The 25,719-nt window shown below is 42.4% G+C and overlaps 1 protein-coding gene across 2 annotated transcripts in view; it reads right to left on the reverse strand.

Moving 5' to 3' along the window:
* Positions 1–1,244: 1,244 nt before the first annotated feature.
* The window catches only part of IQCK (IQ motif containing K), a 59,632-nt gene continuing 35,157 nt past the window's right edge, over positions 1,245–25,719 (reverse strand). The window contains exons 5-7 of one of the 2 annotated variants that reach the window (XM_081819932.1): positions 24,135–24,187; positions 23,921–23,998; positions 1,245–2,146 (exon numbers count right to left, since the gene is read on the reverse strand). In XM_081819932.1, coding sequence (XP_081676058.1) covers positions 2,011–2,146; positions 23,921–23,998; positions 24,135–24,187 — 267 coding nt within the window. In that variant the 3' untranslated portion in view covers positions 1,245–2,010. The remainder of the gene's footprint in view (positions 2,147–23,920; positions 23,999–24,134; positions 24,188–25,719) is intronic. The other variant, XM_081819933.1, reaches the window with a different exon arrangement.

Genomic DNA, 25,719 nt, shown 5'->3' on the forward strand with positions numbered 1-25,719 from the left:
ATCAGGGACAGAACATCCCCTTTTCCTGTTAACATACTGGTTGTATTCCAGGCTTCTGAGTGTGATTTGGTTTGAAAAAAGCACTTTGCTGTTTTAAAGAAAGGAAATCTGAAAATCACTATTTTATTGCATTTTGCTCTTACAGTTTCATTAAAAGGATCAGAAAATGGGAAAGTAAAACGGCTAATTCTAGTGTAACAAGTGTAAGTCTTACAAATGAAATACGCTGACGACAAAGACGGAGCTCGGAAAGCAGTGGAAGCCAGGAATCTTTGACCTTGGTTGGGTGTCCCTGAACTTAAGCTACCCTGCTGATGTTCAGTTATGAAGGAAAAAGACCACAGGTATAAAATATGTATGAAATGCTGAAAACCTATGTCGTCACTAGTTTTATCTAAATCGCGGGGTATAATAGAGGGTTTTATAACCGGTTTTTAACTCTTTGGGAACAAACTGCTCCTTATAATGTGCAAGTCTATTATTTAACTTCCACATCTGACTTCGACCCACATGTTCAGGAATGTGCCATGTACAAAAGGAGTGGAATGACTGGACGATATTGCCTGAGACAGTAGGAAGCTCCCTGTAATCAAGGACAGTCCCATTTAATGGTCATTTAACAAATATTTTGCTTGTTGATTTATTAATTGTATCTCATTAGAGTAAATCTAACTTCTTCATGGAGAATTGTTTGCTGGTGAGTTCCCTTCAGTCTACTTCTCCTGTAGTAATTCTGAGGAGCGCATCAATGTGCATCTTTGGCCTCCACGTAAATCCACTGAGACTTTTCCTTGCGGCGATTTACTACCCCTGAAATCAAATCTAAACTCATTCCATTGACTTGGGTGGAGACATGCTTCTACCTAGAATGGGTGCTTCATGTTTACCTGGAAGCTTCTTAACGTTGATACTCTGCCAACAAATCGAAGAGGATGTACACTTTTTAGCACGAGATACACATGCCACTCTCACATATATTTGGTAAGAATTTTTCAAAGTACATCCTTCCTGAAGGGCCACATGACAATATGGATCAGGAACTTTAGAAAGGAACTCACCTTTTGACCTAGAAATTCCACTTCTAGAATTTGTCCTACATAAACAACCAGACAAATGTGCAAAGATGCCTGCACAAAGATCTCTATTACAGCATTTATTATAATAATGATAAACTGGGAATAACCAATGGCTAGAAAAGACAGGTTTCAAAAGAAAAAGTTACTTCTAGCAGGTGATACGTGTTTATATATTATTCTATCTTTTCAGATTTTTTATGCTTTATTTTTTTAAATTTTAATTCCAATGTTAACATACAGTGCTATATAAGTTTTAGATGTACAATATAGCCATTTGATGGTTCCATATATGACTCAGTGTTCACCAAGGTAAGTGTACTCTTAATCCCCTTCAACTGTTTCACCCATCCCCCACCCTATCCATTAAGTTTTTTTTTTTTTTAAAGATTTTATTTATTTTTCAACAGAGAGAGAGAGACAGCGAGAGAGGAAACACAAGCACGGGGAGTGGGAAAGGGAGAAGCAGGCTTCCAACTGAGCAGGGAGCCCGATGTGGGACTCGATGACCTGAGCTGAAGGCAGACGCTTAATGACTGAGCCACCCAGGTGCCCTCCATTAAGATTTTTAAGGTTTGGAAAATTTCACACCAAAATGCCAGCAATGATTATTTTGGGGTAACAGTTTCGGTGGCTCAAAAAGTTTTATTTGCTCTACCTGAGTAATTTTCTTTTTTTTTTTTTCCCTAAAATGAACACAGTATTGCTCTTTGTATGTATATAATATTATTTTTTTAGGTAATGCAGGCCAGTCAACCCAATATTAAAAGGCTGGAGGGTACTTTTAATGACAATTGCAACGTAAGTTTTGGTAAAAATTCTAAATCACTCTTTGAGATGTATTTTGCAGAGAATTCTATTTCTGAGGTTTGGATGTTAGCTATTACTATAGCTCTGTTTCAAATTCATCTAACAGTTTTCCCATGGGCCCTCCACATCACAAAAATTCCCCATCAGACCAAATGCCATAATTGCACATGACTCTTACCAGATAGGCTCTCCAGAAGGATTGAATGCACAGAGCTGCCTCTTCTTCTGTCAGCAGGAGGGAGAGTGGGATCGGCGGCCGGGGACTGAAAAGCAATAAAATGGTCATATGCCCATGAGAATCCATCCTTCAGCCTCGGCAGCCCTTTGACAACATAATGGCCTCTCTGATTAAGTGCCTCATCCATTTCCATTCTTAGAAAGCAACAATGCCATTTTTGATAGAAAAGTTTAGGCTTGAGTTAGCATGTTGTATTTTAAAATCCAAGATGGATTCGTTTTGTTTTGTTTTTAACCAGTGTACTCTTAAATCACTGTTAGCCTGTTCTGCTTCGAAAGGCTCAGGCTGTTAAAGCTGCATGTGAGTCCTAAAAGGTGGGACCTCCATAAGGCTCTATAGACATAAAACAGGAGACAAAGCAGGGCGACTTTTAAATACTGCATTACAACTGAGACATAATAAAGGATTCTTTTTCTACCTTTCTACTGAAGGGAAATTAAGCAGCTCATCTCTTTCCTCAAGGCAAAAATATTGGAATTTATCTCTGATAAATTGTGTGTGCATTCCAGTTTAATGTGGCTTGAATTCAGGCATATTTTTAAGTTAAGTTCTGCTACTATATCTTAATAGGCAATAAAATATCTCAAGTGCTGGGTCAGTTGACATTGCTTGCTCTTGTGGGATTTTTCAGATTGGGATGGGATGTTTGATCATAGATATCATGTTTAAAAATCATGGTGAAATGCTCTTTTCTCTCCCCCCCCCAAAAGTTGCATAGAGATACTAATTCCTGACAAGTTCTTATAAGTATGATTTGATTCTGGTTCCTTATGTTTCTCGAAAGCACAGCTACCTCTGAAAAGCCCAGTTAAGCCTTTTTAGATATAGTACAAAGAAATAAACCTCAGAAAGGATGTGGGTCACATGGAGGCTGCTCCCAGGACAGGATCCCCAGAAATGACTTTGCAAGTGAGGGGTTCCTAAGTTCCCTGGCCTCAGAGTTCTCCCTAACAACAGCCATCATTTGAGTTTATAGTAACTCCCATCATACAGAGAGGTTGACTAACCTACCCAAGGTCACACAGCTTGTAGATGGCCTAGTTGGGGTCTGAGCCCAGACTCATAGGATCCTAAAGCCTAGGCTTCTCTCTCAATGCTCGGCTGACACCAGACTTTCACTGGGCAAATACTTGCAGATGCGGAGCCTGGCACAGACTGCAAAGCTAAGTGGCAACATTGCATGATTCTCCAGGATGTGTGGTTTTAGTTCTCTCTAAACTCTGATTTAAAAACAACAACAACAACCCACCCTTGATATAGTATGTTTGTTTGAATGAATGAATGTGCCTTTGAATTATTCCAGAATCAAAGAAATCAAAGCCCAGAAGAATCTTGAGGTTATTGAGATCCTTTCAAGGGAGTGCGGTATTGTTGCCAGGTTCTGGGTCTTGGACTGGGCAGGTCCTTTCGAAGAGACCAAGTAAAGAAGATTCTTCTATTTCTTTGGAGAAATAATTACATGCTCAAAATGACAGCATTGTTAGAAAACCGTCCCTAATGTTCCGTTTCCATTTTTATTTGCATGATGTGGTGGCTTTTTAAAATTTTTGTTTGGTTCTCTTTATGTGTTCACTTCTTCTTGCCTAATATGTGGCTCTCTGGGCTGCAACAGAGCATTCATATTTTGCTGGAGGCCTGCTTTCTACATTAAATGTCTGTACTCATCAATTGTCCTTATTCTCAGTTGTGTGACACCAACAAATCACATCCCTGAAGTAATTCTCTTTCACTTGTTAAAAATCAATGGCTTCTAGAGAGACCTTGGTGTTTCTAAGGAGACCTTGGTATGCTGGCAATGGATTTACGAGACTAACATTACCATGCATTAATACTAGCTGATATTTACTAAGAGCTTTCTGGACTCCCCTCCTATAGGCATTGCTCCTTATATACCAGCCATGCCGTCCTTTTTCATCTCTTCAAAAGTGCCCTCCCATCTCGAGGTCTTTGCAGAGGGGCTTTCCTGTGCCTCCAATATCCCCCTACCCCCAGCCAGGGGCATTGTGTACAGCTGTGCAGGTTGCTGCTTAAAGACACTCAGCGGGCGGGCCAGAGGGCGCTGAAACCCAGCCTATGCTCTTCCTGCTAAGCCGTGCTCAGGATGTGAGCCCCGTCTGCCCTATGGTAGGGGTTCAAAACCTTAAGGTAGCAGGTGAGAGGGCTGACACTTCTTCCTCCTGGTTCACTCTCACTCTTTCTTCTGATTATGGAAAGGTGTTCTTTGATTAGGTTAGGACCCAGTGGAGCTCTGTGTAATTTTCCTTCCTAGTCCTTGGCCCAATTCGGAGATTAACTCTGTGTGGTTATCTAATGAATGCCCCGATCCTCAACTGGACTGAAAGCTCCACAAGGGCAGAGACCAGGCCTGTGTTTGCTCCTCGTGGTAGTCCCAACGCTTAGGAATTATTCCAGAATCAAAGACATCAAAGCCAGGGAGAACCTTAGGGGTAGGGATACCATTTCTAGTGGGTACTTGATAAATGTTTGTGGAATGAGCCTCTCTGCCTGGCACAGAGTCCTAAGCACTTTCCATACATCATTAAATCCTCACAATGTGAGTAATGAGTGATTGTTATCCTTCTTTTAGATTGAAGAAACTGAGGCACAGAGGTGTGAGGTGATTCATTCATGTGAGGTGATATGGTCAGTGACCATATCCTGCTGAGAATCTTTTGACCCAGGAAGCACAGGGAGTGGCCTAAGGAGAAGAGAAGGCAGCTTACAAGGAGAAGGCAGCTTACAAGGAGAAGGCAGCTTACAAGGTCACTGATGTGGAATTCAGGGTCTCGCAGCTGTGCGTGTTTAATAGAAGAAAACACAGTCATTTGCCTAGAAGAAAAAACTGGTGTGTGGGGGGGGAGATGTAATCATAGAAAATGCCCTCTTCATTAATTCTTACAGTAATAACTTGGCAGGTATTCATTTGTCTGACGTTCCACAGGGAAATCTGATGTCAGGACAGCAGAACAAAGTGGAGTTTGTCACTTGTATCTGAGGGGAGATTTGATGGCGCCTTTCCGTTCAGCGGCAATTTTCCTGCCTTAAGTATATTTTTTTCTACTGATGTCATGAAATCCTCAAAGTAACAGTATTCCTGTTTTGGAATAGCAGTAGGAAAGGAGAACTGCAAATCTTGGGACAACAGCCTCGGCCAGCCTGACAAAGGGCTTTCACCAGTAATGAAACCCCGAATGGCTTTGCATCACAATGAATCTCCAAAAAGCAAAATGAGATTTCTAATAGGCCTTTAAGCAGTAATATGAGGCCACCTTTAGTGACATCCCTGCTTTCATGGCTAAATAATGGGGTGCTGTCTCGTTCCCAAACCAAGAATAAGTATGAGAGAGCCAGTGTAAATCAGGCCAAATGAAAAGGACTTAATCTTCTGAGAGTAGTCCCTGGGAATTATCAATCATTTCATCAGGCTAGCTTGAAGGGATAGAAGCCATGTCAGGCCCTTTTCTCTCTTTTGGAATCAGTGCAACTGGCTTCAGATCAAATAAAAATAGAGATGGAGTAGAGGCAACCGCTCATCATTGGGGAACTCGGGAGGGGGACAAGGGGCCATGTCAATCAAAGGAGAAGGCAGCAGCGGAGGCTCCCTCTTTAAGGGATTCCCCAGAGCGGACAGGTTTGAGTGTTTCAATGGGCAAAATAGAACCACTGAGTATGTTTCCAACACCTGACTTACTGGTAATGCTCATTAGTCGTGTCCTTTTCCTTTTTCCTTTTTTAAGACTTATTTATTTTTAGAGAGAGCATGAGTGGGAGTGGCAGAGGGAGAGGGAGAGAGAGACTCTCAGGTGGGCTCTGACGTGGGGCTTGATCTCATAACCCTGAGCTCATGACTGGAGCAGAAGTCAAGAGTCTGATGCTCAACCAATTGCACCACCCAGGTGCCCCCCTTTTCTTTTTTTCTTAAATGTGAATCAAATATATTTGAATCATAAGAATTGATGCTATAATTCTGAGAATTTATTTTTCTGATTTGTGTGTATGCATAAACACACACAATTGCTTCCTCCTTTTTGGGTGCTAAGTAAAAGATTTGCAGGACCTAAAGAAGATACACAGTATGCTTTCAAAATACACAAGGGAATCTGAGAAGTCTTTATTAACTTCTGCATCCAGTTCTAAAACAAGAGGGACCATCCCAAAGTGGCATTTAAACAGAATAAAGCAGAAAGGAGAAAAGCTTACTTTATATTGAAAACTGAATCTTAGAATCCAAATTCTATCCGCTTTTCATTAGGTAAGAGATTAATTTGTTTTCTTGGAACATGAGAGCACAATCCTGATGCAAAGCCATTTACAAAATGACACAGGCCCTAAATCAACCATCATTTATACAGCCTTTCAAGGGCCTAGTGTTTGATAACATCTACCCATCGTAAACAGCAAAAGAGATTACCCAGTCCCTGCCCTCGGCCTTAACTGGTTTCCCAAACATTCTGTTAGAGGCATCAGTCTTGAGTAATAAACTTCAAATATTTGGAAGAAGTACAACAGAGGTTATCTGGAATGGGGCATCCAGATACACGGCGACCAGCCATTAGGACAGAATCTCATAGGACTCTTTTCTATGATGTGAGGAACAGCTCTGAAAACCAGTAGGGGAGAGCCAGCTACATTACTCTCCAGCAGCCTTAAAGTGTGTTTAGAAACCATGGTTACTAGGATGTGATCTGGCTTTCGCCCCCTCACTAACTCCACCCTGGGAGACCGACAAGCCGTTATTACCCCAGCATCAAGCTGAATCACCCTCCTAAGTTAAACACAGAATCCACTCCCATTTTACCAGGCCCATCATCGGAAGTGGCATATGGGTCCAGTCAACAGAGCTCACCTAATGATGTGAGAAGGCCAGGAGCCCACCCTGCTGGTATAACCATCCTGAAAATCAGGGTCGTGATCTCGATGCACTTTGACAAACATGCCCCGAGTGCTGTGTCATTTAGTCTCTTTTTAATGGATTACATGTTTTCTCTAATGTGACTCAAGGAAAACCTGAAGGAGATCTGCCTCCTTCCCATTCTCCCTCTTCCTGCTCCAGAATGTGAGCCTGGGCAAGGGTGGGTGTATGGGAAGGGCAAACCACCTCCCTCCTCACGGCTTCCAAATCACTTGCAGGGGTCTTAACTTGTTTTGTGTCATGGGTCCCTTTTTACGCTGGCAGTTTGGATTTCTTCTCTAGATAATATTTAATAAAATATGAAAGTAAATGTTTCAAAGCAAACCAATTATACTGCAATATGGTTTTCAAAATATTTTTTAAAAACCCAGTTGGTGATATAATAATATATGTGCCTCTAGAGTATGCAGTAAGTAAGAAGAGCTAATGGCAGGTCAATTAACTACTGTTATTTGGAAGAAGTGACGAGAGTAAATGATATTTCAGGGTCACTGCAACAACTAGATTGGGAGGTGAAAAAATCTGATTGCTATTAGTGACGAAGACACTGGTACTGTGGACTCTCCTGAGGTTTGTTGCCCACATTCATAATTAAAAGTGAGGCTAAATCTCAGTTAGAGGCTAATGGAAATAGAGAGGCAATTTGTCCACCTTCAAAGTTCAGGGACCCCTGAATCATTGACAGTTGTAGCTGGAGCTATGGAAAGGGCGGGGGAAGACGAGGTTTACATCTAGGATGAGACTGAGGACTAAAGATTTAAAACTAAATGGGATGAATCCAGTGAAATGAGACAGTCTGAAAACAGAGTGATATGAACTTATGGAATTTGTCCAAAAAGTTATTTAAAGGGCTGCCTCCCAGACGGAAGGGAGATCTACTGTGAGATGGTAGGGCAGTTACTGGGGGAAAAAATAAGAAGGAAGTTTCATATTTTTTTAAAAAGATTTATTTATTTGAGAGAGAGAGAGAGAGCGTGCCTGAGCACGGACGCGGCGGCGGGAGCGGGGACCGTGATGGGGAAGGGCAGAGGGAGAGAATCTTCAAGCACACTCCTTGCAGAGCACAGAGCCTGACGCGGGGCTCCAACCCACGACCCATGAGGTCATGACCTGAGCCGAAACCAAGAGCTGGACACTTAATCAACTGAGCCACCCACGGGTCCCAAAAGCTTCGTATTTTTATTCCCCCAAAGTTGTCATTTTTCCGTAAAGCCCTTAAATTTTCCAAACAGAGCTCTAATTTCTGCCAGTCCATTTCAGTAACTGGCTCCCCATTCAGCCAGTTGCTCAGGCCTGAAATCTCCAAGTCATGCTTGACTTCTCTCTCACCCCACATCCAATCCATCAACAAGTCTTCTTGGTTCCAACATCAAAATATCCCAAATCCAACCTCTTCTTGCCTCCCACACTCCAAGCTGCCATCGTCTGCCTGCCTGCGCTAGGCTCCCCCACGGGACACTTGCACTGTTAGAGTTGACTTCAGTCAACTCCCCTGCCAGCTGCCAGAGTGATCTTTTTTAATAAAAAGTTTGATTTATTTGAGAGAAAGAGAAAGAGAGAGAATGTATGTGTGAGCAGGGGGAGGGGCAGAAGGAAAGGGAGAGAGAATCTCAAGCAGGCTCCCTGCTGAGCTCGGAGCTTGACGTGGGGCTCTATCCCAGGACCTTGAGATCATGACCTGAGCCAAAATCAAGACTTGGACGCTCAACCAACTGAGCCACCCCGGTTCCCCCAGAGTGATCTTCTTAAAAGATAAATCAGATTCCCTTCATCTTCTGCTCAAAACCCTCCAATAGTTTTCTGTCATGCTTAGAGGAATAAAGTAAAAGCATACTCTTTACCATGGTCCCCAAAGGCCCACCCACCCAAGTTGGGCACAGCCTAGCTTTGCCTGTCTGGCTTTATTTCCTACCACTCTCTCGGCCTCCTTCATCCCCTCTGGTGTCACTAGCCAGGTCTGTTCCCATCTCAGGGCCTTCAGAGTGGCTGTTCTCTTCACCTGGAACACTCTTCCTTCTGATCTTTGTAAGGTTGGCTTACAGGCCCCTGTGCAAACGTTACCTCCTTCGAGAAGTGTACCTTCCCTGGCTTCTCTAAACAGCAGCAGCCCTCACCGCAGCCCTGGGATGCTCTATCCACTTACACTGCTTTAGTTTTCCTCGGAGCTCCTGCGTCTTCTATACATTATACAGTATGTTTGTTTGTTAGCTTACTCGTTGACTATCTTCCCGCTAAAATGTAAACTTTATGGGGGCCAAGACTTTCTTTCTCTCGTTCTCCACTCTGATTAAAGCATGCGGTAGGTTGCATTATTGGTCCCAATTATTACTCTTTTCCCTGGAAGAGGAAACCACTCTATCTACAGTACCTGAAAAAGTGCCTGGAAAAAAATAAGCATTCAATAAATATTTCTGGAAGAATGAATATTATTATAGATAAGAAAACAGGGGCGCCTGGATGGCTCAGTTGGTTAAGCATCTGATTCTTGGTTTCTGCTCAGTTCATGATCTCCTGGTGAGATCAAACCCCTCATCAGTCTCCCTGCTCAGCTGGGAGTCTGCATCCCCTCTCCCCCTCCCCCTGCTCGAGCTCTCTCTCAAATAAATATATAAATCTTAAAAAAAAAAGAAAAGAAAAGAAAACAGAGAACTTTCTTTAATGTCAGGATTTATCAGTGGCAGAGCAGATATTTGGTTTTGCTCTTGCTTGGTTATTCTGCTGTTCACATTTCATTTGCTGAAGTAGTGACTATTATTCTCCTAAGATTAAGGATAAAATGAAAGTGGTCATTCTTTGGACACCTACTATGAGCCCTCTGCAATGGATATCTTTAATTTTTTTCTGCTCATCATACTCTCCCCTTTCTTGTGGTATCAGCCCTCAGATTTTGCTTTGACAGCTCTACCTCCCTGTATTGGGGGGGAACGTGGGTCACAGCACCCTGCCCTCCCATGACCGAGGAGTGCGCCTGACACCCAAGCTTAGCCAAGCAGATGCTGTTTCCCTAGAATATGAATCTTGAGTGGACTGGTAGAGACTGGAGGATTCTTCCTGGCAGTGTTGTCATGAAAACATGGGTCTGTGCTTCCTGGATCCCTGTATCTGCTTTCTAAGGCCAGGTCCTTACCTTTTCCTTCATGTTTGTGAGTTACCTTTTTTCTTCCAGTATATACCCTTTTCCTTAAGTAGCCTTTAAATTTCTCTTGCTTGTGACAAAGCACTCTGATACCATCTTAAACCTCATGGCCACCCTGCAATGCCATCCCCAAGTAACAGAAGAGAGGAGCATGGCTTGTGAAGGGATTATTCCAGGTTGCCTGACTGGCAGGCTGCGTAAGAGTTTCCCAAGGTGTCCTCATCCAATCCCCAGACTCTTGAATATATATGTCCCCTTAGATGGCAAAAGACACTTTTTAAGAAGTGATTAAGTTAAGAATTTTGAGATTATCCTGGGTTATCCAGGTGGGCCAATGATGTAGTCACAAGTAGCCTTATGAGAGGGACGCAGAGGGCGATGCCACATCTACAGAAGTAGATGTGACAATGGACACCAGAGGTCAGGGTGATGCAAAGTGGTCATGCGCCCTCCGGAATACAGGGAGCCTCCAGAAATTAGAGAAGGCAAGAAAACAAGTTTTCCTCTAGAGGCTAAAGAATGAATTGGTTTTGGACTTCTAGCCTCTAGAACTATAAGAGAATAAGCTTGTGTTGTTTTAAGCCACCAGTTTTGTGGTAATTTATTAAGCAGCTATGGGAAACTAATACACCAACTAATAAATGGCAGAGCTCACTTGGGAACCCAGATGTGTCGGCCATGCTACTTCCCACAGGCTCCCTGAGCTTATTCCCAAATAGTCCCCTAGAGACAACAGGAAGGAAGGAAGGAAGCAGGACTGTGTCCTGCAGAGAAAGGGCCACCCACATGCCAAACTTCCAGCAAGAAAGAGGCGCTTAGAGGACTTAGGCATCCCAGCATGTCCTGAATTCAGGAAACAGCTCTCCTTCCTTCCTATATGCTAATATAAAGAGCAAAGATGATTTATTATCCTTATGAGACTCCTGGCCTCTTAAGTTACCTGTCTATAAGACAAAATAAAATAAAACGAATTTTTCCTGGAGCACCTGGGTGGCTCAGTTGGTTAAGCATCCGACTCCTGATTTTCGCTCAGGTCACGATCTTGGGGTCATGAGTTTGAGCCCCGTGTCGGGCTCTGTGCTGGATGTGGAGCCTGCTTGAGATTATCTCTCTCCCTCTCCCTCTGCTCCTCCCCACTCGCGCACTCTGTCTTAAAAAAAAAAAAAAGATGTTTTCCTTTCGACAGGGCATGACAGCAAATTTTCTGCTGTGCCATTTAATTATGATCTTTACTGCAACACGCATGCTATTTCCTGTGCCATCTAGAAGGCACGAGCGTTTTTTATTCCCACTGTTAACTTTCACACAAACACACCATCATATGGCTGGTGCTTGTCCTCAAATGGCACAGTGACACTTCTGTTTTCACCTCAGCTTTTGGTCATAAGATACCTTTTACTGACATGAAAGTATTGTGATTTTTTTCTTTTCGTCTAAGGGTAGAACTTAGCTGAAAAGACATTTCACCCAAAGCAAGCTTTTCTTTTCTAAAACACAATCTTTGTTTCATTGAAGGTCTCAGCTTTAATGATGTCTTTCATGAGTCTTCTCCCCAGGGGCATGGGACCAGATAGGCAGCAGGGCACTTTTGTTCCTTGTGCTTATTTAGTGATTTATTTTTGCAAATGAATCTGACCAATTCTTTGCGTCAAAATAAAAGTGAAATTTTTCTTGTTCTCAGTATCATAGCAAATGGTTTCATTGTTTCTGATTGGCTGGTTGAGTCAGGATTCTATACTGCGAAAGAGGATGATGCCAGATTCATAAATAGGAGTAAAGCCATCAGGCAATATGATGTAATCCACCACCGTTGAAAGGTAGGGAAGAAAACACCCTCATAGAGCTCTGATTAAAGCATGCGGTAGGTTGCATTATTGGTCCCAATTATTACTCTTTTCCCTGGAAGAGAACTGTGCATCTCTACTCTGCCATAGGGCTTGCAGTTTCTGCCTGGGGTGGTGTCAACCTCCCCACAGCACTGCTATTCGGCTTGGCCATGGACTTGTACTGGCCGATGAAATGTGAGCAGCAGAAATGCTTGCCACTGCATGGATTGGCCATTGCTCTTCTCTCTCTGCCATGAGAGTGAGGGAGCAGGCTGTTCCTTCATCCTGGGTCCCAGAATGAAAGGGGACAAGGAGCAGAACCAAAAGTGACATGCAGCTAACATAAAAAAGGGTGAAGAATAAACGTTTGCCATTCTAAGGCACTGAGATTTGAGGGTTATTTGTTACTGCAACAGAACCTAGAGAAAGCTGACTAATTCAGAATACTGGCAGGTAAACCATGTAGGAGCATGTATAAGTCAGGACTCTTTCATTTGCAAGTATTAAAAACTTAACTCAAGCTGGCTTAAGCAAAAAATTAAAAATCGTAAAAAAGGCTTAATTAAGGAGTAGGGTTGGCGTTAGGCATGGCCATATAGAGAGGCCCAAAACGACGCCATAGAAACCCAGGCTCTGGTTGCCTCTCAGTTCTGCTGTTATCTCAGGCGCAGCCTCTTCAGGTGGTTGCCCCTCCGCAGCTCAAGGCTTATGACCTCAAAGCTCCAAGTCTAGAGGAAGAGAGAGAAAACCTTTCCTGGTTGCTTCCTGAAAAATCTTGGGGTTACAGGTGATTGAACCAATTTGGGAGCAACAGCAGTGGTCAGGGGGATTCACTGCTCTGATTGGCCAGGCCTGGGTCACACACCCAGCCCAGAGCCAGGGGTGGAATCAGCTCCCTGTCCACACGGACTGAGAATGGGAGACAGGTGATCCTTCCAGTTACAGGGAGTTCTGTAATCAGAAGAAGGAGGAAATCAATGCAGAGGGGGGGGAAGCATAGACGTTTACCAGAAAAAGCAAGTAAATGGAATTTAAAAAGGTAGAATAAATACCCTCTAGTTCTGTAATTGTTTTAAGATTTTATTTATTTATTTTTGAGAGAGAGGAAAAACAGAAGGAGAACGTGAGCACACAAGTAGGGGGAGGGGCAGAGGGAGAAGGAGAGAGAATCCTAAGCAGACTGCCTGATGTAGGGCTTGATCCAGCCACCCTGAGATCATGAGCTGAAATGAAGAGCCAGACGTTTAACCGACTGAGCCACCCAGGCACCCCTTGTTTTGTAATTGTTTTTAATTCTTAAAGTAACTCTGTAGACAATATGAAAAACTACAAAATAATTTAGAAAAGAAAATAAAAGTTGTGTTCCTGTCCTCTGGAGTGAAACATCCTTTTGAAAGATTTTTGGGTCTAGAGTTATTTAACTCTATGATTATCCTTGATTTTAAACATTTCCTTTTCACCGTATAGTTTATTTAACAACATGTTTATTTTGTATGTGATAAATCTTATTTTTATAAACCTAAAATTTTAAGGGTTGTCGATGTCTATATAAAACAACTACATAAAATGCAGTTATTTAAAGAAAAAAATCACGGAAAAGAAATGGGTGACTGCGAAGGGATGGACAGAGTGAAGAGTATGCTAAATTATGGGGAACCTGTAGGCAAAAGGCCCAGCATTTATGTGAAAAGCGATTGGCAACCACCCATGACAAATGATCCTAACCTACCAGCTGTGATCTGACAATATAATGACATCAAGCAACAAAGACAGCTGGGCTTCGTAGAATTGGTCTTACCAAGAACATTAAAATAGAGCCAAACTCACATTTTAGATGGCTCCCCAGGCTGGTAGGTGGGGTTCTCTGAGGCAATAAATGCTAACACACACATAATATACAGAGTTGTATCTTCCACGGCAGCTACACTCTGAAATCAGCACATAAGATGTCAAAATTTCCCCTTAGCAAATCTTAAATTACCCATAGCATCTTTCAGTTAGTGTCACATGCCAGTGTTCCCCCCGTCTGAGCCCTGATCACTCTAAGTACCAGGTGATCTAAGAGTAGATGGATTAACCTCTCAACGGCACGGACTCAGCAGCCAGGCTGCCTGGGTTCAATCCCAACTCTTGTTTGCTAGCTTGTGACCTCAGGCAGGTATGTTATCCCTGTGCCTCATTTCTTTCTCTGAAATATGGCTGTCACCGGGACAGCTGGTATTCATGGACTATCCAGTGTTCCCTTATGGATCTCAGCCTCCCTCCCAGCTGGTTTGGGGTCAGGCTCTGTGAGGAGAGGCGAGAGGGTTAAGAACGTTCTAGACTGAGAAGGTTAAGAACTAGGGTGCCTCCTCCTTTCTTTCTTTGCTTCAGTGACCTCAAAAATCATATGTTCTAAATAGCTATAAACAAAAGGGCTGTCCAACCTGCATCAGTCTTTGTACGAGCAAGAAGTAAGCTGTTATTGAGTATTTCAGTGCTGTTTATAACTGCAACTTAGCCTAACATAGCCTGACGAATACAAGGGGGACATAAAATTTCCTACTCTGTAGGGTTGTTACCCAAGTTAAATTAGGTCCTAGTTATCAATTGTTCAGAATAGTATCTGAGTAAACACCATATAAATGCTTGGTTGGCAGGTAGTTACATAGGTAGACAGACACATAGATGGACAAATAGAAAGAAGCAGTTGCCTTATGAGCTGCTCATGTTACGAGGGGCACATAACACTGGGAACAACTAAGGAAAGAGCTGAGTCATGTGCCCTATTTATGCTGTACCTCCAGAGTGGAATGGCAAGGGGGACTGCTTAAATTTTCAAAAACTGTATTTCTCTTTCTCTCTCTCTTCCCCCAAAAGCATACCATTGAATTAGCATAAATTAAGTACATGCATACTGCAATCCAACTATACACAAAAACTGTCCATGAAGACAGGGACCATGTTTAATTGTGTCAAATGTCCATGGCACAGAGTAAGCATCCAATAAACAGTAGCCAACCAGCTTATGAGTATGTCTGCTTTGTAACTTTAGAGCACATTTCAGCATTCAATAAATATTAGCTAAATAGGGGCGCCTGGGTGGCTCAGTTGGTTAAGCGACTGCCTTCGGCTCAGGTCATGATCCTGGAGTCCCTGGATCGAGTCCCGCATCGGGCTCCCTGCTCTGCAGGGAGTCTGCTTCTCCCTCTGACCCTCCCCCATCTCGTGCTCTCTCTCTCTGTCTCATTCTCTCTCTCAAATAAATAAATAAATAAAATCTTTAAAAAAAAAAAATAAATAAATATTAGCTAAATAAATGAACAAATAAATAACTCCCTTTAAATAGCTGCAACATAGCTGTCTGTGTATGTGCCAGTACTGGAAAAATGGTAGCCCCTTCATAGTTGGCACCAGAATTCCTCTTAGGTAAAGATTTAGCTTTGTTTAGATGAAAGACCATTTTACAGATGAAAAAACTGAGGCTGAGAGAGATGAAGTCATCTTTGCCCAGAGACACACAGCTGGAAATGGCGAAGCTTGGTCTGGAAGGTGGAGGTGTGATTCCAGAGCCCAAGTCCCTAACCCCTACACTTCTACTGCCACCACTTTGTCCTCTAGGACATTCTTACACCACGCTTGACGGCTCCCAGATTTGACTTGCTGTCATCTTCTCCAACCCACCCCCCACCAGCCTTCTCAGATACTCCATTTTTCAAACTGATGACACCTCTAACACCATGGCCTCCTGTCCTCGTGATTCCATGACCCCCGTCTTCCCTTGTGTCAGTCACTCAATAGAATGGCCACATCTCAGAATGGGTTGTCCCTGAGGACCATCATATCTCAAATTTCCAAATTCCTGTTGTGATTGTAACCTCCTCTATCCTTCCATCTTTCCCACTTACTCACATGTATTTATATTTTTAGTCCTTATGCAAGACTGGGATTTGAGAAGATTACTGGTATCCAGAACAGGGCTCAGCAAACTATAGCCCATGGGCCAAATGTGGCCCATCACTTATTTGTATAAATAAAGTACTAGAATCCAGCCATCCCTGTTTCTTCACATACTGTCTATGACTGCTTTCATGCTATAGTGGTGGAGTTGAAGTAATTGTAAGAGAGACCATATGTGGCCTGCAAAGCCTAAGAGATTTACCCTGCTCTACAGAAAAAGTATTTATTAAAAGAAAAAGTACTACTGGTGCCATGTTCTTAGGGCAAGCCCAAGGCTCTGATCATGTTAACCCTCATTCTCATTGGTGCTGGGGAGAAGTGGGTTTGGCATCAGAGGAGGATGTGAAGGGAGAATGAGGCTGAGGTAAGGGAACTGCTGGTGAGTCATGCACATTCAGAGCCAGGTCTCAGGGTGACCAAGGTCTCCCCAGCACCATGAGGCTCCTCACTTGGGTCCACACTTGCTACTCTCTCCTTGTCCTGGGGCCATTTTCCTTTCATACCATTTGAGTTTCTCAGCATGATCGCATGAAAACTCAGTCTCCCCCACTGTCTGTCACTCCAGCCACCTCCAGTGGAGAAGAACACCCCTCAGCCCTCCTGGTTGACTTTGCCAGTTAATAGATACCTCCTTGCCCACGGCACATCCATCATTCAATCAAGCGGTCACGAGGAGCTTTGAAAAATCTCATTGTTTCTTTTCCTTTTAATTTTTTATCGTGGAAAATTTCAAAGATAAAAAAAGGAGACAGAAAACAAAAATGAACCCATGTCACCGTCAATCAGTTTCAGTTATACTGTTCTGCATGTCAGTTATTCGATGTCATTCCCCCCCACTCCTGTCCACAGACATCATATCATTTCATATTTCATTCATAAATATTTTAGCATGTTTCTCTAAAAGGTAATAACTTTTTTTAATCATGACTATGAAATGATTATCATACCTTAAGTAAAAGAATAATAATTCTTTACATCATCAACTATTTATTGAGCATTCAAATTTCCAATTGCCTCCTAATTTTTCTTTCTCTGAATCATGATCCAAATAAGATCTACCTATTGAAATTTCAAAAATCATATGGACCCCTACCATCCCCATTTTAGTGTCTCCAAGTTTGGTACATTTTTTACTCCTAAAGTAAACACATAATGTAGTGTTTCTCTCTCTTTCTGAAAATTGGTTGTTAAATTATTAACAGAATTTTAAAAATATGGTAGTTTTTGAGAAAAACCCAAGATATACTTAGAAAAGTTAACCATGTTTCCCTTTATTTAAGATCCCCTAGGCCCAGTCTAGACCTTTCACTATATTAGCTTTGCTAGTCTTCAACCCTGATTTTACCCAACCATCTGTTTTCTCCACCCCCTTTCCAGGGTTGCAGAGGGTTGCTGGTGATAATCACATAAGCAGGTTGTTTATATGCACCACAAATTCAGGCCATCAGCTGGGCCATCCCTATTTATCCCTGGTTGATTCCCTATCAGTTTCATGATGGCAGCTGCTGCAGCACCCCTCTGTCCCCCACAAGCCTCCAGAACCTGCCTGGGCCTCCCTCTCAGCAGATGTCTCCACACCTACACAAACAACCAGAATGACAGGACCCACCATGAACTTGCTCAACTTTTCCGCTTCTACCTCAAATTTCCTTTCACTCGTAGTTCTGGCCTCAGAGGAAGACATACATCTTCTTATATCTAATATATGTGTATACATACATAGAAAAGTCTCTGAAAAGAAGTTCACTAAAATGTCAACAATGGTTAGATTTGGGTGGCGGGCTCTTAGGTGATTTGTACCTTTTTCTTTTTGCTTTTCTGTTTGCTTTTACTTTTTTCTCTGAGTATGTATCATTTTTGCAAAACCCATAATACCATTTCAAAATGTCGGTGATCCCCAAGAAAATGTAGGTGATCCCTATGAGTGAGGGACTTTCAATTTTCCCATATTCTCCATTGCCCTTTGAGGTAGGCAATGGCGCCTAAACATGTCCCCATCATAATTCCTAGAACCTTATGTTACCTTTACAATGGCAAAAAGGACTTTGCAGATGTGATTAAATTAAAGACTTGAGATGGGGAGAATGTTCTGAATTAGCTAGGTGAGCCAATGTAATCATAGGAGTCCTCCTTCACAGATGAAGAGGGAAACAAAAGAGAGTCAGAGAAATGTGACTAAGGACACAGGATCAGAGATAGGCAACGTTGCTGGCTTTGAAGATGGAGGAAGTCACCATCAGCCAATACAGAAAGCCTCTAGAAGCCACAAAAGGCAAGGAAATGGGTTCTCCCCTAGAGCCTCTGGAAAAGAATGCAGCCCTGCCTACACCTTGATTTTAGCCCAGGGAGACCCATGTTAGGCTTCTGACCTCCAGAACTATAAGATAAAACTTTGTCAAAGCCACCGAGTTTGTGGTAATTTGTTACAGCAGCAATAAAAAACTAATATACTCCTATTCCCTCCCTGCTGGTCATTCACATCAACATAAAATCTAAGTGGAAACACTGACTTGCTTTGCAAACAACTAGAAGACTAGCCATGGTCACCACTGTCAACCACGTGACTTAGAGTAAGTGCCTCCTTCACTGAACCTCTGGAACCAACTCTGGGGTACTCCAAAGTTTGGCTGTGGGCCATCTCAGCTCGATCTGTACATCTGACATGGGAACCTTGATTCCAAAATCAACATTTCTCTCCAGACCCCACTTCTGAGCCTCAGGCCAATATTGCCAATATGGATGTCCTAGAGGCACCCTAATCTCAATGTGACTGAGAGAGAAATCCTCCTCTTTATCCTTCAGCCTGCTTTGCTGGCAAGGTCTTTTTGCTTCTATCATGGGCCTCCCATTTGCCCAGCAAATCTCGCCTTTTCAGGCACACCTCTTCTCCACCCCCAAACTCATCCTGTGCATCCATCCACTCTACCCATCCCAGGTACCTCCTTTTCCATTCCTGTTGTCCCAGTTCAAGACCTGGGGGCTGTAACCAGGTTTTCCCCAATCTCACATATCCCCTGCATTCTTGGGAGTTACCTTGCCAAAACAGCCTGCTCACATTACACCTCTGCTCCAAAATCTTTTAATATGCTCTCTCACTTATGGAATAATGCCCAAACTTCATTGGTTTTACTGAAAACCAAAATCCACCCTCTAACTCCCTTCCAGCCTTATCTCCTATCTCATCCCTGTACCTTGGCATGCTCTGTGAGCCAGCTACACTGGTTTCCTGTGGCCTGGACCAAGTCCTGCCTTCTCCTACCTTCCTGCCTTTGGCCTTGAGTACCCTTTTCTGCTGTATCTCTCTTCCTTTTTTTTTTTTTTTTTTAAAGATTTTATTTATTTATTTGAGAGAGAGAGAGAGAAACAGCATGAGAGGGGAGAGGGTCAGAGGGAGAAGCAGGCTCCCCGCCGAGCCGGGAGCCCGATGCGGGACTCGATCCCAGGACTCTGGGATCATGACCTGAGCTGAAGGCAGTTGCTTAACCAACTGAGCCACCCAGGCGCCCTGTATCTCTCTTCCTAAGCCCACAGTGTCCTTTGATGGCAATTGTAGCCACTAGTAAGCCATATGTTACTACAGGCTGGCCCTGTTTGTGATTTCATTTGTAGGTGCATCATTTTGCTGTGTCTTCCTAATTTTACTAACTAAACATTTTATTAACGAGGATATGGAGGCTTACAGAGTGACCTGCTGTGGTGCTTTTAAAATATGTCTGCACGTGGTTTGATACTCCTCCCTTCAAAAGGTGGAGCCTAGGTCACACTCCTTTGAACGTGGTACTTGAGCTGTACTTAGAGACTCACTGCTAATTAACTAACAGAATGTGGTCGAAGTGCAGGTGTTTGGCTTCCTAGATTGGGTCACAAAAGGCCCTACAGCTTCCCTCTTGGTCTCAAGTCTCTCATCCTGAAAGAGGCGTCACCACATTGTGAGGACACTCAGCAGCCCATGGAAAAGCCCATGTGGAGAAAAACTGAGGCCTTCAGCCCCCACCATGTGGGGAAGCCAACTTGAAAGTGGCTCCTCTGGCTCAGTCACACCTTTGGAAGACTACGGCCCCTGCAACGCCTTGACCGTGGCCAACGAGGGACCTTGAACCAGAAGCACCCAGCTGAGCTGCACCTGAATTCCTGATTCAAAGAAACTGTGAGATAATAAGTATTTATTTTTTCAAGCCACTAAATGTTGGGGTACTTTGTTACATGGTAAAAGAAGCTAAGACACCCAGGGTCACGAGACTAATAAGTGGTAGAATAGAGATTTGAATGCTGGTTTGTCTGTCCCCAGAGCTCATGCTCTTAAGCCCAATCCAAAGCTGCACGAAGTGCTAGTTTATATTTTGCTTCCTTTATAAAACACTGACATAGTCTTCCCTCAAAATTCATCTTCCTCCAATCTATACCTTTAAGCCCTATCCAAAATGCCCATTTATTGTGCCCCCAACAATCACCATATTTGCCTAAGACCTACCTCACTTTATTTGCAACTTCCCAGCTCTTTTTAGCTTTAGTACCTACATCTTAGTGTTGTCACTAAGATTAAATGAGTAATACGTGCTTAGCAGAGGGATGACTAAGTTATACTATTTATTACCTCAAGTATACTATCTATTACTAGTATAATATAATTATACTATTTATTCAGACACAGCATGTCTTCTGCTGTAGGGATGAAGTCTCAACTCTGGCTATATATTAGAATCACCCAGGAAGCTCTTTAAAAAAAAAAACAAAAAACAAAAAACAAAAACAACAATGCCTAGGCAATAGCCTGAATTAATAGGTCTCATTTACGAAGAATTGGGTGAAGCCAGGCAACAAAAGCTCCCCAGATGACTTTGAAGTGCAGCCAGGGTAGAAACCCACTGGATTAGGTCAGAGGTTCTCAACCTCTGGGGCTACTTTATTGGCTCCTTGCCCCACTCAACCCTTCATACCTCTGACATTTGCTAGTGTCTGGAGATATTCTTGATGGTGATGGCTTTAGGGAGGTGCTATTGGCATCTGGTGGGTGGAGGCCAGGGAATCTGCTGAACATTCCAGAATGCACACACCAGCCCCACATCAGAGAATTATCTGGTGCCAACTGTCGATAGTGCTGAGGTTCAAAAACCTGTATTAGATATTGTTTCCCAGCTCCTACCCTCGTTCCTACTTGTCTCTGACTCATCTGGTCAAAAATATCTTTGAGAAGGATACAGCACCTGAGTCCTTGCCTCTCAAAACCAAATCTGGGCACCAACCAGCTTGACCACTGCCTCAACTGGGCTGGCTCCAGGTCTGTCAGGAGGGTGTGTGAATGGTCTTGTGCTTCCCCATTTCCCTTCAGTGCTTCAACCTATATTACAACACTCAGTACAGGAACCATAGTTAGTTGTAAACATGTCTCTCTCACCCCCACAGCCAGAGCCATATTTGATTCATCTCAATTTATTCCACAACACCGGGCTCTGTGCATTGCACGTGGTAGGTGTTCAATAAATAATTACATCAAATTAGATTAATATAATTTAAAGTTTTAACATGCTTCTTGGCATCTCTTTGGAAGGTTATGGAAATAGAGAGTACAAATGCCAGTTAAGGTGAATGTTTCTGTTCTTGTGGAGTTAAAGTGAAATGATTGCTTTGGCTACTTCTCAGTATATTTATATGAGCTGCCAGCAGAAGTTAGCAACCATTTTAAATTAAGATATTTGTACAATAAATGACTAGGGATTTGAGAGGACTCTTCTTTAGAGAAGTTCTCATATCTTTAAGATTCTTTCTCATTGGGGGCGCCTGGGTGGCTCAGTTGGTTAAGCGACTGCCTTCGGCTCAGGTCATGATCCTGGAGTCCCAGGATCGAGTCCCGCATCGGGCTCCCTGCTCCGCGGGGAGTCTGCTTCTCCCTCTGACCCTCCTCCCTCTCATGCTCTCTGTCTCTCATTCTCTCTCTCTCAAATAAATAAATAAAATAAAATCTTTAAAAAAAAAAAAAAAGATTCTTTCTCATTGGTTATTAGAAGTGGGAAAATGTTTCATTTTCAAGGCAAAGCAACAATTTGGAGAATGATACTGAAAATACCTGGTCTTAGAAAAACATGCAAATCTTCCACTTATTAATCATTTATACTCATTACATTATGGGCCTTCCATTTTCATAGTGGGCAAAATTAGGCATAGGTTTAGAAGCTAAATAAAAAAACAAGGTTTTCCAATATCATTCTCCTTTCAATGTGTAGCTGATCTCAGATTTTTAAAAAACTGGTAATGGGGTGCCTGGCTGGCTCAGTTGGTAGAGCAGGTGACTCTTGATCTCAGGGTTATGAGTTCAAGCCCCACATTGGATGTGGAGATTACTTTTAAAAAACTCTTTAAAAAACTGGTAATACCTGAGGTACATTTAATTCTCAAAATTAAGAAAGTCAGTCAAGAGTCTATTCAACTTGGCATTCTCAAGAAGGGTAATTTAAGTAAAAAACAAAAAGTGTCATTTGAGGGTTAAGGGTCTAATTTAAGGTCTTTTATTTGGTTTAATATGAGGTTTTGCAAGGCTCACTTAATTTTTTTTCCTTTTTTTTTTTTTTTAAAGATTTATTTATTTGACAAAGAGACACACAGCAAGAGAGGGAACACAAGCAGGGGGAGTGGGAGAGGGAGAAGCAGGCTTCCTGCTGAGCAGGGAGCCCGATGTGGGGCTCCATCCCAGGACCCTGGGATCATGACCTGAGCCAAAGGCAGACGCCCAATGACTGAGCCACACAGGCGCCCCGGCTCACTTAATTTTCTAATGCCTCAGTTTCCTGACATTGTTCTTGCGAAGGGCTGGCATGAGAACATTTCAAAGCAACAGGTTAAATATGTATCATTTTCTCTAAATTGAGCTATCTTTCTTCCACCTATGCCTTAAAATAGTGGACCACTGCTTAAATGTCATCTTCCAAGTGAGATCTTTCTTGACCACCCTATGCAAAAATTAAGCCCCTTCAACACTCTGTATTCCCCCCTCTCTGCTTTATTTTTCCCTATAGCACTTGTTTGTTTATTGTCTGTCATCCCTCACTAGGATATAAATTCCATTTAGGCAGGGATTTGGGGCCACTTTGTTCAATGCTTTACCGCCAGCACCCAGAATGATGTTTGGCACATCGTAGTACTCAATAAATATTTATTGTATGAATGAGTGCATTATGCAAATTTAGAAATGAAATATATTATAACACCATCAAAGGTATGAATTAGATGTAACTGAATCAACAGGGCTAGATCTCAAAAGCATATACTTGAGTCAAATAAAAGCAAGTTGCTGAATAATGCATAAATCTCCTCATCTGCAAAATAGGGCTGGTAATGGCATTGTTATGAGGATCAAGTTAGTTTATTAGTGTTAAATGCTGAGAACAATGACACAAGCATTCAATAAATGTTATTTGCCATCATCATCCTTACATTGATGAAAATTCACTCACAGCAGCAAATAGTACTACTAATTTTTATGATATAATCTAATTTTACATAAACAACCAATTTTAAGAACTCTGGAAGGATGCACTATAGACTAAGCTGATTACTTTTGTGAGGAGAGAAGACTCATATTAGAATGATGGTCAAAGACAGTTTTAACTTTATCTGTCATGTTCTAATATTTTAAATGTAGAATTGATGCATACAACTAAAAATTAATATTTAGAAAAGTTTAGTCATATTTCTTGAGACATAACCTCTTGAGAGGGGGTGGGGAGGGAGGGAGAGATAATGGAGAGATGAATTACTTAGGATAAGAATTTTTAAAAGTTTTCTACTTTATTTCTGAAGTGCTTCTTGAATAATCACCACATGGATAGGATGTTCTTAGCCTAGACTGAAAATAACTAGAGACAAGAGCCACAAATATAACTGACCTGGAGTGCTGGGTGGACTACATGAGTTAGTTGGACTGGAGAAAACTATCATTAACACAATCTTAAAATAGGAATAAATTATTTGAGGACTTGTGTTGGTACTTACTGATGCTTCAGCCACTGGTCCACAAACGGAATGGAGAAGAATTCTGTGAAAGCCTCCCCTATCCTCTTTGGATTTTGACTGGTAACGATGCCACATGTTTGATTGACAAGAAAACAATAAGCAAAAATTCAAGTCAATTGTTGCTATTCTGCTTGCAAATTAACACTATTGAATCCTTAGGGTCACTGAATATTCAAAGACATGCAAAACTTACTTGTATAACCACTCGGTCAGAAAATCACAGGCAATGAATTTGGTTCTTTTTCTCTAAAGAGAAAAGAGAGAAGAGAGAATTAAATTATACTCTTTGTCCACATGTCTGAGTAGGACAAAGGAAGAGAGGTTAATTGATTTTTTGTGTTAGCTGGTCTACGGCCATACCACCCTGATCGCGCCCGATCTCGTCTGATTTTTTGTGTTAGGTGAAATATGCATGAGCCTTTTATGAGGTTTATAAGTATATCAACAAACAGTAAATTGGGGTGATGCAAAGACTTCTGAAGACATTTCTCTAGTCTTTGGACAAGCATATTTTCTGACAGAAGGGACTAATAAAAGTGCATATAGTAGGAGACTTACTACATGCTTTTGGAATTGTCACAGAAGGATTTTATTTAAATCTGGACCTTGAGGAGCACATGGACAGTTCAGTTGGTTAAGTGTCTGACTCTTGATTTCAGCTCAGGTCATGATCTCAGGGTTATGGGATTGAGCCCTGTGTAGGGCTCCTCACTCAGTGCAGAGTCAGATTGTCCCTCTCCCTCCCCCTCTGGCCCTCCCCTGCTCTCTCTCTCTCTTTCTCTAAAATACATAAATAAATAAAATCTTTAAAAAAAATCTAGACCTTGATTCTGAATAACTGTATTTACTGCCCTCCCCTGTCCGCTCAAATCCTCAGAACAGCAGTACTTCAGATCTGGCTACCCTGTTCTGATGTGGAAGCCAAACATGCAAGCGCCAATGGCCAATGTGGCCAACCTGGCCAGTTGTCCACCCAACAGCCACTCTCCACTTCATCCTTATAAACAGAAACCTGATTGACAAGCAGCCCACAGGGGGGAAAAACTGTATTTTCCAGCATCCCACATAGCAAGGGATAGCCATGACGCAGTTCTGCCCTATGAGATAGAAATGAACAGGTCTTATGGACTTCTGCAAAAGTCCTGCTTTCTTAATTTCTGCTGTCCCCTCTTCCTTGAAGTTTCCTTCTACTTCTTTCAGCCTGGAACACAGATGTGTGTCTGGAAGTGGAGCAGCACCTTTCAACAATGAAGCCAAAGCCACATGCTAAGGGTGGTAGGGCAGGGGGTTAGAAGGAGCCTAGGCCATTGAGGACTTCCTTAAGCCTCTGTACCAGCTTGGGCCTGACCTACTCTGAACATCCTGATATGTAAGGGGAAATAAGTGTCATTTGGTTTTTCAACTAAATTTTCATTACATGCCAGTGAATGCAGTCCCTAAGAGATAGATAGATAGCCAGTAAACCACAAGAGAAAGAACATCCTAGAGCACTGGGGGAGAAGGCATGCTAAGAAGGCAATGGGATGGACCACCAGGTATCATGTCTCCTGGATCCACTGAAAGTCCTTGTAACCCAAACAGAACCAGTCAACTCCTTTAAGAGAACTGTTATGGAAACTGGGAGATAGAGGGTTGCTACCTCTCCTTTTAAGATAACAGGGGCTAAGCAATGTCCACAATAGCCAAACTATGGAAAGAGGCAAGATGTCCATCAACAGATGAATGGATAAAGAAGATGTGGTGTATATATATATATATATATATATATATATATATAT

The sequence above is a fragment of the Leptonychotes weddellii genome, chromosome 5, assembly GCF_054177405.1.
Source record: "Leptonychotes weddellii isolate Sample4059 chromosome 5, ASM5417740v2, whole genome shotgun sequence".
Taxonomy (NCBI): Eukaryota; Metazoa; Chordata; class Mammalia; order Carnivora; family Phocidae; genus Leptonychotes; species Leptonychotes weddellii.